At 63.4% G+C, this 10,969-nt stretch overlaps 3 protein-coding genes across 4 annotated transcripts; 2 read left to right on the forward strand and 1 right to left on the reverse strand.

Moving 5' to 3' along the window:
- The first annotated feature begins 1,867 nt into the window (after positions 1-1,867).
- Positions 1,868-5,634, forward strand: LOC125703400 (E3 ubiquitin-protein ligase TRIM62). Its single transcript, XM_048967804.1, has 6 exons — positions 1,868-1,998; positions 2,786-3,219; positions 3,890-3,985; positions 4,101-4,357; positions 4,424-4,539; positions 4,634-5,634. The coding sequence occupies exons 2-6, from the start codon at positions 2,812-2,814 to the stop codon at positions 5,182-5,184; spliced, it is 1,428 nt and encodes a 475-aa protein (XP_048823761.1). The 5' UTR covers positions 1,868-1,998; positions 2,786-2,811; the 3' UTR covers positions 5,185-5,634.
- A 121-nt stretch (positions 5,635-5,755) lies between these two features.
- LOC125703402 (small vasohibin binding protein) lies at positions 5,756-6,334 on the forward strand. Its single transcript, XM_048967808.1, has 2 exons — positions 5,756-5,965; positions 6,052-6,334. Exons 1-2 carry the CDS (start codon positions 5,849-5,851, stop codon positions 6,136-6,138), a joined length of 204 nt encoding a protein of 67 aa, XP_048823765.1. The 5' UTR covers positions 5,756-5,848; the 3' UTR covers positions 6,139-6,334.
- A 411-nt stretch (positions 6,335-6,745) lies between these two features.
- TMEM269 (transmembrane protein 269) lies at positions 6,746-9,941 on the reverse strand. 2 transcript variants are annotated; one of them, XM_048967805.1, is made up of 7 exons: positions 9,813-9,926; positions 8,874-8,918; positions 8,284-8,431; positions 8,117-8,214; positions 7,900-8,043; positions 7,632-7,832; positions 6,746-7,509 (listed from the first exon to the last, which is right to left on the reverse strand). In XM_048967805.1, exons 1-7 carry the CDS (start codon positions 9,835-9,837, stop codon positions 7,400-7,402), a joined length of 771 nt encoding a protein of 256 aa, XP_048823762.1. In that variant the 5' UTR covers positions 9,838-9,926; the 3' UTR covers positions 6,746-7,399. The 2 variants fall into 2 exon arrangements, with proteins under 2 accessions (XP_048823762.1, XP_048823763.1); XM_048967806.1 differs by lacking the exon at positions 8,874-8,918 and having other exon boundaries at positions 9,813-9,941.
- Positions 9,942-10,969: the final 1,028 nt, after the last annotated feature.

Raw genomic sequence — 10,969 nt, forward strand, 5'->3', positions numbered from 1 at the left:
GATGCAGCTTCCCAGGCATATCCCTACAATTAACCCCATAAACAAACCCCACTCAGCTGAGAATAAAAGTGCTGTCTGTTTATTTGGAAGGAACACAGGTGGTGCCCATCAGTGGGGCGTTCCTCCCCTGGGTGCCCAGGGGGGGAAAATGAACTGTGGGAAGATAGAGGACAAGGGAAGTATGGGACACCCAAATCCAACCTCAAACCCACAGCGCTGCTGCTGGGTCCAGCCCACACCAGTCAGTGCAGTGGGGGATGGAGTTGGGGTTGGGGATGGAGTTGGGGTTGGGGTTGGGTTTGAGGGTTGGGGATGGAGTTGGGGTTAGGGTTGGGCTTGGGGGCTAAGGTAAGGGTTTGGATTTGGGTTAGGGTTAAGGTAGGGTTAAGGGTTTGCATTTGGCTTGGTTTCGGGTTTAGGATTAGGGTTGAGGTTTGGGTTGGGGTGAATTTTGGACTGGGGTTGGTGTTAGCATTAGGGTTGAGGATAGGAGGATAGCAGTAGGGTTGAAGTTAGGATAAGGATTTAGGTTTGGGTTAGGGTTAGGATTGAGATTTGGGTCACTGTTTGGATTGGGTTGGGGTTGGGGTTGGGGTTAGGTGCGATGCTGGCACAATGCCTGCCTGGCTGCCCCTTCCCCGCTCCGCCAGCGCTTTGATGATTTAATTCCAAATCTCTCCCGTCCCAGTGGGTCCTGGCAAGGCGAGCAGCCCTGCATTCCTCCTGCAGAAACACGGGCAGAAATAACAAACCCCTGTGGTCGGGGTTTTTTTTTCCCCCTCCTTTTCCAGCCTTCAGGGCCGTCCTCCCGCCCAGGCAGGAACAAAGCAGGCGGTCATTCCCTGCGTGGGGGGTGTGGGGGGCTCAGAACTGCCCTGTTAACGTTGGCCCGCAGCCAGCTGTGGGGCGGCTGTGAGCTGCCCCCAAATGTCCCCGTCTGTCCTTCCTTCCGCACCCAGAGCCCCACTGGGTGGGGGGCACAGGAGGGGGAACCCCCTCATTGTGCCCCTGTGGGGATCTCTGTCATTGCTGGGGGACTCTTTGGTTTAGGGACGATGCTGAATGTTGGGGGAGATGAAGAATTTGGGGGCAGTGATTTGGTTTGGGGACAATACAGGATCTTGGAATGATGTGGAGTTTGGGGATGTTACTGAATGCGGGGATAACGCTGCATTTCGGGGACGGTGCTGAACCTGGGGGCAATTATTCAGGATAGGGATGATGCAGAGTTTGGGTCAGAACGGAATTTGGGGACAGAGCATTGGCTTAGGGACAGTGATGGTGAATTTGGGGATGATGCTGAGTTTAGAGATGATGCTAAACTTGGGGATCATGTTTTGGTTTAAGATCAGTGCTGAACAAACAACGGTTTGGTTTGGGGGCAAGGCTGAAATTAGTGACAATGGTTTGCTTGGGGATGATGCCAAACTCAGAGACAATGCTTCAGTTTGGGGACAATGCTGAATTTGGAGATGATGTAGAGTTTGGAAACACTGCTTCAGTTTAGGGACAGCGCTGAACTTGGGGGCAATGCTGAATTTGAGGACAGTGCTGAATTGGGGCTCAACACTGAATTTGGGGTCTGTGCAGAATTAGGGGGTGACACCTGCGCTGTTAGGATGCCGGCGGCCCTGCACGTCCAGCGCTGTGTCTGTGCCCCCCCCGTGCCCCCGTCCGTCATCAGTGATAATAAGACGGAGAGGGAAAGGTCGGGACGGCCGAAGAGAGAGATGGGACGCGGCCCCTTTAAGAACCCCCCCCGCCGGGCGGTGGTACGCGCCGCAGGGCCGCGCCGCGCGGGGGACAATGGGGCGGGGCGGTACCACTGTGGCTGCGGGGAGGGGGGAGAAAGGAAGGCAGGAAGTGCTGCGCGGCCCCGCCCCCTTCTCCTCGCCCACCCCCCGCCCGGCGCGGCGGGGAGCGGTGCGTGAGGCGGCGGCGGGTCCGCTTACCCGGGCACGGCAGCGGGCAGCGGGCAGCGGCGACGGCGGCGGTGGGGTGAGGCCTCGAACCCGGGTCCTGAGGGCGGCGGGGCGCGGAACCGGGGGCAGGATTCGAACCCGGGTCCTCCGGGTGCGGCCTCAGCGCTGGGTGCCCGCTGCAGCTCCGCGGGTAGCAGCACCTTGGGGCCCCACCGCAGCCCGAGCCCCGGCGTCCACCGTGCCAACCTCCGCCCCCCGTGCCCCCTGCTCGTCACCCCACCATTGCAGCTCCGTGCCCAGCCATATCCCCCAGTACCAACCTCAGCCCTCCCATATGCCCCTGACGCCCAGCCCACCTATTCCATCCTGACCCCCAGCACTCCCCCCCGTCAGCCTCAGCCCCCCTATATCCCTTTGACTCCCAGCATCCCCATTACCATCCTCAATCCCCTCATATCCCCCTGCTCCCCACCCTCACATCCCTCTGACCCCCAGCATCACCCTCAGTAGCTTCAGCCCCCCCATATCACCCTGACCCTCACCCTCTCTTATCAGCTTGACCCCCAGCATCTCCAATACCCACCACAGCCCCCCCATATCCCTCTGACCCCTAGCATCACCCACATCTACTTTAGCCCCCCATCACACTGACCCCCACCCCCCATATCCCCTCATCCCCAGTCCCCCTATTACATCCCGATCCTTAGCCCTTTCATATCACCCTGACCCCCACCCTCTTACCAATCTGACCCCCCTGTTGCAGACTCTCCCCTGCTCCCCCCATTACAGCCCCACTGTGGCCCTCCATCCGCATCCTGCCTCCATTTGCAGCACTCTCACCCCATCAACCCCCCCTTTTGCAGCCCAGCGTCCCCCTGCAGCCCCGGCCATGGCCTGCAGCCTGAAGGATGAGCTGCTGTGCTCCATCTGCCTCAGCATCTACCAGGACCCGGTGAGCTTCGGCTGCGAGCACTACTTCTGTCGCCGCTGCATCACAGAGCATTGGGTGCGCCAGGAGCCGCAGGGTGCCCGCGACTGCCCCGAGTGCCGCCGCACCTTCACCGAGCCCACGCTGGCCCCCAGCCTGAAGCTGGCCAACATCGTGGAGCGCTACAGCGCCTTCCCCCTGGATGCCATCCTGGGGGCTCAGCGCAGCCCCTTCCCCTGCAAGGACCACGAGAAGGTGAAGCTCTTTTGCCTCACCGACCGCACTGTTGTCTGCTTCTTCTGCGACGAGCCAGCCATGCACGAGCAGCACCAGGTCACCAACGTGGATGATGCCTTTGAGGAGCTGCAGGTAGGCGTCTGTCTGTCTGTCTGTTTGTCCCTGAACATCCATCCTTGTTCCCAGAGTTGTGTTGTCTGTGGGATGCTCTGTCTGTCCATCCGTGTGCACCATGCAGCACATTGTCCATCTGTCAACGTTCAGGACAGCCAGAGCTCCCTCTGCCTGTTTGCGCATGGCTCTGGGGTGCTGCTTCCCTTGTCACTTCCCCACAAGTGGAGTGCGATCCTCTGTCCATCTGTCCATCCACACTGTGTGGCCACCCACCCATCCATCCGTCTGTCCCTACATGTGGCTCTGCTGAGCTTCTCCCTGGGGATCCCCAAGCAGCCCCAAACCAGACTCCCTCCTGTCCCACACAGGACCCCACCTCCCACAGCAGCACCAAAACCTGCTGTATTGGGGCAGCTTTGTGCCATGTGCTGGCCCTCATGGTCTCTGGTCATTGCAGTGCCAGCTTAGCCCCGTGGTGGATATCTATGGGGCTGTGGGGCTGCCTCACAGCTCTCCCAGCACCTCAGCGTCACGCTGCTGGTGGCTGGGATCACTGCTTGAGCGTGGGGCGGGCACAAAGCTTTGCATTTTCCCCACGCCCCTTGGAACATTGCTGCTGTGGGGTGGGGAAGCAGGCAGTGCGGTGAGGGCAGGGCTGAGCACAGGTTCAGGGCGCTCTGTGTTACAGCGGGAGCTGAAGGAGCAGCTGCAGGGCCTGCAGGAGAGCGAGCGAGGCCACACCGAGGCCCTGCACCTCCTCAAGAGGCAGCTGGCCGACACCAAGGTAGGAGCGAGGCTGCGGGGACGTGCCCCAAATCCCTTCCCCTGCCCCTCCCCACGCACTCTGCCAGGATGCTGACGGACCCGCTGCGGCCCGGCCGTGCCCCTCGCCTCCTCAGTCATCGGCCAAAAGCCTGCGGGCCACCATCGGGGAGGCCTTCGAGCGGCTGCACCGGCTGCTGCGGGAGCGGCAGAAGGCGATGCTGGAGGAGCTGGAGGCCGACACGGCGCGGACGCTGACCGACATCGAGCAGAAGATCCAGCGCTACAGCCAGCAGCTGCGCAAGGTGCAGGAGGGCAGCCAGATCCTGCAGGAGCGCCTGGCCGAGGCTGACAAGCACGCCTTCCTGGCCGGCGTCGCGTCCCTGTCTGAGAGGTGGGTGGGTGCCGCGGGGCAGGGGGTGCCCACGGAGCTCCGTGCACATTGCTGCCCATCCCGCAGGCTGAAGGGGAAGATCCACGAGACCAACCTGACCTACGAGGACTTCCCCACCTCCAAGTACATGGGGCCTCTGCAGTACACCATCTGGAAGTCGCTCTTTCAGGACATCCACCCAGGTGAGTGTGAGGCCGGCGGGGAGGTGGGAGGGGGTCACCGTGCCCCACGGGGGGGGGGCACCAGGTGGGGATGCTGATGCCCGCCGTTCCGCAGTGCCCGCGGCGCTGACGCTGGACCCCGGCACGGCCCACCAGCGCCTCATCCTCTCTGATGATTGCACCATCGTGGCCTACGGCAACCTGCACCCACAGCCACTGCAGGACTCGCCGCGCCGCTTCGACGTGGAGGTGTCGGTGCTGGGCACACAGGCGTTTGGCGGCGGCGTCCACTACTGGGAGGTGGTGGTGTCTGAGAAGACACAGTGGATGATCGGATTGGCGCACGAGGCCGTCACCCGCAAGGGCAGCATCCAGATCCAGCCCAGCCGCGGCTTCTACTGCATCGTCATGCACGACGGGAACCAGTACAGCGCCTGCACTGAGCCCTGGACGCGGCTCAACGTCAAGAGCAAGCTGGAGAAGGTGGGCGTCTTCCTGGACTACGACAAAGGGCTGCTCATCTTCTACAACGCCGACGACATGTCCTGGCTCTACACCTTCCGGGAGAAGTTTCCAGGGAAGCTCTGCTCCTACTTCAGCCCCGGGCAGAGCCACGCCAATGGGAAGAACGTCCAACCGCTGCGCATCAACACCGTCCGCATCTAGCGGGACCCCGTGGGCTGCCGGCGGGACGGGGCCGTGCTGATGCCCGCAGGGCGCAGCCGACTTTGGGTACCGGGCATGGCGCGGCTGGTGTCCCCGTCCTGTGCTTCCACGTGGCCCCGTGGGTCCGGCCCTGCTCCGGCCGCTGCAATAAAAGGTGCATTTGGAGCCGAGGGGCTGTGGTGCAGCCCCTGCACGGGGTGAGGGACGCCGTGCCGTCCTGTGCCACGTGTTGTGCGGGGCTGGCGGTGAGGATGGTGCAGGGGGGCTGCAGTGGTGCTGACAGAAGTTGTGCCCTGCAGGGGGTGTGCGGTAGGGCTGTTACGTAGGGGCTTGGGGGCGTGGTGTCAAGCGTGGGGCGTAGGGCTGTGCAATATAAACAGCGGAGATGGTGCGATGATGTGTGGGCTGCGATCGTGTGTGGGGTGCGATGTGCGGGGCTGCGCTACTCGGAGGGCTGACACAGTGGGCAGCGGCGCTGGAGGCTGAGCCGCTGGTGGCTGCCCCGCCGCTCTCCTCCCGTCCGCCAGGGGGCGCTACGGCACCGTGCACGCTCTAGCCTCCCGGCCTCACTGGTCGCGCATGCGCGGTGGCGGGGCCCGGCCGCCGCCATCTTGCAGCGGGCGCCGTCCCGCCGGTAGCGGGGCGCGGCCCGGCCGGCCCGGCCATGGAGCCGAGCGGGGGGCGGAAGGAGAGGCCGAAGGGCCGGGAGCCGGCGGCGCGCCTGGAGAAGGCCAAGCAGAGGTCGGCCCAGCAGGAGCTGAAGCAGAGGCAGCGCGCGGAGGTGAGCCGGGCGGGCCGAGCCGGGGCGGGCCGAGCCGGGGCCTCGAGCGGCGCCTCACCGCGGTGCCTCCCCGCCCCTCCCCGCAGATCTACGCGCTGAACCGCGTGATGACGGAGCTGGAGCAGCGGCAGTTCGACGCCTTCTGCAAGCAGATGCAGGCCGGCGGGGAGTGAGGGTCGGGCCGGGCCCGGCGCCGTCGCAGCGGCAGGCGGCACGAAGCGGCACGAAGCGGCACGGAGCAGCACAGCCCCGCCGCCTGCCGGCCCTTCCCTATCTCGCTGTTTACGCTGACAGACGCCTCTTTGTTGTTATTTTCTGCTTTCTTTTTATCTTTTTTTTCTAAATAAAAGCAGCGGTCGTTCCTCCTTCCTCCGCCTCCCGCTCGCACGCAGCAGGCCGGCTGAGCCCCCCGGGATCGCAGGGCCGTGTGCCAGAGCAGCTGCAGCCGATGGCCGCCAGCCGCCCTGCGCAGCCCCTCCGCCCGTTGGCAGCACTGCGGATCTCAGGGCCGCTCGCCCCGCGACGGGGTCGTTCTGTCTGTCTGCAGCTGCTGGAGCTGCAGGATTCCCTGGAGGTGCGGAGTGACGGAGCCGCTCCACTTCCTCTGCTGCTCGGCGAGGTCTGACCTTCGCTTCCTTCCCCCACCCCACGCTCCCAGAGCGGGCGGCGCAGTTGTTCTCCAGCTTTTTTATTTCCAGAGAGTTCGGCCCCAGGGTTTCAGGTTCCATTTTTCCTTTCCACATTCCTTCCTCCCTCCCACACCTCATCGACCGGGCGCAGAAAGGAAAAAAAAGAACACGCTTCAGATATTATTTCCCTATGGCGACACGTCAGAAATAAATACCGGAGTGCTCCCCGTGCCTCAGGCTGGGCTTTGCAAGGAAAGGGGGCACCCTCACCCCTATCCTACTACAGACTGCCTGCTGCGGGGGCCGCTTCCTCCTCATGTTGAGGATTTGGGGAACATAAAGCCGCCACAACTGTGCCCTCGCAATAAATTACTATGTACAGTGGGAATGCATTGGTCGCACCTCCATCTCTGTCCCAGCTGGTGGGACTGGCAGGAGGCACCTGGGGGGTGGTTCCCTGGGAAGGGGGCTGGTGCAGGGCTGTTGTTCTTCTGGCTAGGGGTGCGGGTGTGCAGGGCAGGTTGGAGCCCGGCCCGAGCTCTGCTGGCGCTAAGTTCCCCTTTGTGGGAGCTCAGCTGTTTTCTAAGCAGACTGCCATGGTGGGAAGCCCTGTGGGGCCGCGGCATTGCGCCTGCTAGGTTTGGAGTCTGCTGTCATGGCTCTCCTCCCTGGGAAGAGCTAACGAAGGTGGGGGGTGAGACAGCCTGGCGCTGGCACCCGAGAGTGAGGCAGAGGAGAGCTTTACTATGCGTGCGGTGGAGGTTAAGGCGGAGCCGTCCTCGCCGGGGCTGCTGCTGCTCGGCTGTTAGGCTTTGCAGCTCCAGATGGCGAAGGGGAGTAAGATGTACGACGCTGACCAGGCGAGGTAGTAGACGGGAGCAACCATTGCGGGCGAGAACAGGACGGCCACAATGCCTGCAGGGGGAAACCGTCAGCAGCGAGGGCAGAGCGGCGCTCCAACGCCTCCCTGGGTCGCTGCTCCGTGGGATGGCTGAGCACCCTCTGTGAGAGCAGGATGTTTTACCTCCGCTCCTTACCTCCGGCGTAGATCGCTTTCTTCCAGCACTGCGATTCCAGCACCTTGTCGTGGGGGTAGAAGCCGCGGTCAACCATGAAGAGGACCATGGCGATGGCGGTGACGCGCAGCAGTGTGACGTGGCCGCCCGTCAGCAGGAAGGTGCTGGCCAGCAGCGAGGAAGCGTAGGGACACGGCAAGCCCCGGTAGGTGAAGGGGATCCCTGCGGGGTGCCGTGTGCTCAGCCGGGAGCCCACGGGGTGCCCAGCCCTGTGAGCCCCAAGCCTTACCGCTGGAGAAGAAGCAGAGGCGAGCAAAGACGGCCAGCACGTAGGTGATGGCCAGCAGCCCGTCCAGCACGCCGCGTGGCTGCAGCAGCAGTGCCGTGGCCAGCCCGAAGGACGTGAAGTCAGCAAAGTCATCCAGCTTGGCTCCTGCGGGGAGTGAGCTGGTGAGGGGGCGGCCGGCAGCTGGCACCCCCGGCCCATTCCCAGCCCTGGGGCTCACCCAGCGCTGAGCAGGCGTTGAGCTGCCGGGCGACGGCTCCGTCGGCCAAATCGAGCAGGAAGCTCACCAGGAGCAGCCAGCAGGAGCAGTGGTACTGCCTGTAGGGGGAGAGGCGTCAGCCCCGCGCCGCTTTCCCCGCCCGGCCCCTCGGCCTGCCCGTCCCCCACCTGTTGAGGCTGCAGAGGATGGAGGAGAGCCCCACCACCAGGTTCGCCATGGAGAGCGCGTTGGCCGCATTTTTCCGGACGAACTCCAGCGCCTGCGCCCGTCCCGCCGGCCTGCTCAGGAACAGCTTCTTGGTGTACTGGAAAATACCTGCAAGCCGCCGAGACGCCGGTCAAGGGCACTGATTCGGGGCTGGGAGTTATTTAAGCGCCCGAGGTAGCAGGTCGGTGCTCTGCCCCCCTCCGACGATGGGAAGGGGACGGCGGAGGGTTGTGGGCAGGAGCCTTCGCGCAGCGCTTTCCCCCTCCTCCTCATGCTCCTGCACCTCTCCCCAAACCATTCAGGCTCTGCAAGCCCCTGCCTCTGTCTGCCCGCGGGAGGCGAAGGAGAAAGTAAAACGCTTCCAAAATAACAAACAAACAAAAGGAAAACAAAAGGAAAACCAAACAAACAAACAGACAAAAAAGCCAAACCCAAGCTCAGAATAAAAGCCAACCCCAGTGTTAAGCTCTATTGATCTTATATACCTATAGGGCTACGCTTTAGAGAAAGTGTTAAGGGTCATGTCCTACTAGTGTGTTTTGCACCCTGCCTTTGCCGTGGTCCCAAAGCCAGGCAAGCTGGTGAGATCCTTCATCTGAAAGAAAACAGCACGTCAGAGCACAACAAGAGCCACAACCGCTCCCCCCCGCCGCGCTCCCTCCTGCAGGAAGGAAATATTCCAAATATTCCTCTTTTCTGAGCAGGGTGGGGGTGCTGCTGCCGCTGACCTTTGGCCACCCCACCCCAGGCCACGCCGCTGCGGTTTGGGGCCAGGCAGGTGTGCATGGAAAAACACCCTGAGGAGGTGAGCGTGGGGAGGTTTTCACCTCCAGCCCCGTTTTTCTGCAGGAAACGGCATTTTGGGGGCGCTCGGCCCATGAGTCACACTGTGCCCCCCTCAAGGCCGAGCGCTCTTTGTGTCTGGGCTCCCCCCGTGCTGTGGGGAGGGGAAAAATGGGCAAAAGGCAGCACTTTGGGGTCTGACCGAAGTGGCCGCGGGTCCAAAGCGAAGCAGCACCTGGCAGGCAGCACTGTGTTCTGCAGCATCACAATGCCGCGCAGCGCCGTGCCCGGTCCTGGCATTCCCAGCCCCAACGGCACGGAGATACGGGGAGAAAGAATGGGGTTCAGCCCCACTGCTGGCAGTGCTTTTTATTACTGTTTCTGGGGGAAAAATACATGGATTTGGCTCTTTCCACATCGACCCCATGTGTGTTAGGGGCACCTGCTCAGAACAGGCAGTTCCAGGGCAGGTTAGCACGCAGGCGGAGCGCGCTCAGCTCTCACTTCTCTCCATCCCCGGTTCACAGCGCCGCGCTACACCCAGCCACGCAGAGCTGCTCCGCACCTTCACCCCGAACCACCCCACGTCTGCAAACCTCACCCAGCCAATATCCACCAGGAAACCCAAACACACCGAACGGGCCGTTTTCTGACGGGAAGCCTTGCGCTGGGCCAGGGGACGTCGGGGCGTCAAAGCGGGACTTACCGACCGGCGGTGACACCATCCACATGGCTGCAGCGTGGGGAAACTGAGGCAGCAGCCGGGCGGGCGCTGTGTGTGCGACGGTGACACCGTGTTATATAGGGACGGGCTTTGCTGGGAACGGGCTGAGTCACCCGTGGGGGTGGGTCCGGCCAGAGGACACATGGGGGTTTTGGAGGCGGTTGGCACCACGGTGAGGGAGGAGCTGCCTGGGGCTGCAGGGCCGCGTGCCCGTGCCAGGCTCACGGTGTCCATGCCAGCCTTGCAGGAGCTGTGCCAGGCCCCGCAGCGCCTGTGCCAGGATCAAAGTTCCCAAGCCAGGTTCGTGGTGCATGTGCCAGCCCCACGCTGCCCTTGCCAGGCTCTCAGCACCCATGCCAAGTTTGCACCACCCATGCCAGGCTCAGAGCACCCATACTGCCTCGCACCACCTGTGCCAGCCTTGTAGAACCTTGCACCACCCATAGCAGCCTTGCAGCACCCTTGCCACTCTTGCAGCACTCCCATCAGCCGTGCGGTGCCCATGCCGGGGCTCATAGCACCCATGCCAGCTGCCCCTGCCTGGCCCACCCACCTGTCCCAGCCTCGTGCAGGCAGCACCGCTTGCACAAGGGTGTCACGAGCTGAGCTGGCCTCAGCAGCCAGAGCAAAGGGCCCCCCCAGGGAGCAAAGGTCCCCCTCATGGTCACAGGGGCCCATAAAACCCTACAGCCCTGCGCCTGCAGAGGGACGTGATGGGGATTTTCCATCCAGTTCAGGGTGGCCCCGTCCCTGCAGGGATGTGGGGCTCCCAAAGGGATGGGATGGGATGGGGGGAGCGGGGGCCCCATGCGTGCCGGGCGCCATCAAAGGGCCCTTTGTTCCCGGTCACGCGCCGCGGACGGTGGTTGCGAGGAGACGGCCGGGCTGGGAGGGCAGGAGGCGGCGGGCGAGAGCTGGGCACGGAGCTGCTGCCACGGCCGTGTGACCGGAACAGGGCACCCAGAGGGGACCCCTCCCCACGGCACTGGGGCACCTCGGGGCGCTTCTTCCGCAGGGCCCAGCTGTCGGCACCCGTCCCCGTGGCACCTCTTGGGAAAACCACCCCCACGGCCTCAGGTGCCTTTGGGCGGAGGTCGGAGACCAATTCCTGTGGCACCAGAGCGCCCCGTGTCCATCCC

This window comes from Lagopus muta, chromosome 21, assembly GCF_023343835.1.
Source record: "Lagopus muta isolate bLagMut1 chromosome 21, bLagMut1 primary, whole genome shotgun sequence".
Lineage (NCBI taxonomy): Eukaryota > Metazoa > Chordata > Aves > Galliformes > Phasianidae > Lagopus > Lagopus muta.

Bases quoted from the DNA above. Each gene is read 5' to 3' on its own strand.
- LOC125703400 (XM_048967804.1), top strand. From the start codon at position 2,812: ATGGCCTGCAGCCTGAAGGATGAGCTGCTGTGCTCCATCTGCCTCAGC. The intron at 3,220-3,889 runs GTAGGCGTCTGT...TCTGTGTTACAG, and splicing joins ATGCCTTTGAGGAGCTGCAG to CGGGAGCTGAAGGAGCAGCT. The intron at 4,540-4,633 runs GTGAGTGTGAGG...GCCGTTCCGCAG, and splicing joins CTTTCAGGACATCCACCCAG to TGCCCGCGGCGCTGACGCTG.
- LOC125703402 (XM_048967808.1), top strand. From the start codon at position 5,849: ATGGAGCCGAGCGGGGGGCGGAAGGAGAGGCCGAAGGGCCGGGAGCCG. The intron at 5,966-6,051 runs GTGAGCCGGGCG...CCCTCCCCGCAG, and splicing joins AGCAGAGGCAGCGCGCGGAG to ATCTACGCGCTGAACCGCGT.
- TMEM269 (XM_048967805.1), bottom strand. From the start codon at position 9,837: ATGTGGATGGTGTCACCGCCGGTCG. The intron at 8,919-9,812 runs GTAAGTCCCGCT...GTTTTCTTTCAG, and splicing joins GATGGTGTCACCGCCGGTCG to ATGAAGGATCTCACCAGCTT. The intron at 7,510-7,631 runs GTAAGGAGCGGA...TTCCCCCTGCAG, and splicing joins GAAAGCGATCTACGCCGGAG to GCATTGTGGCCGTCCTGTTC.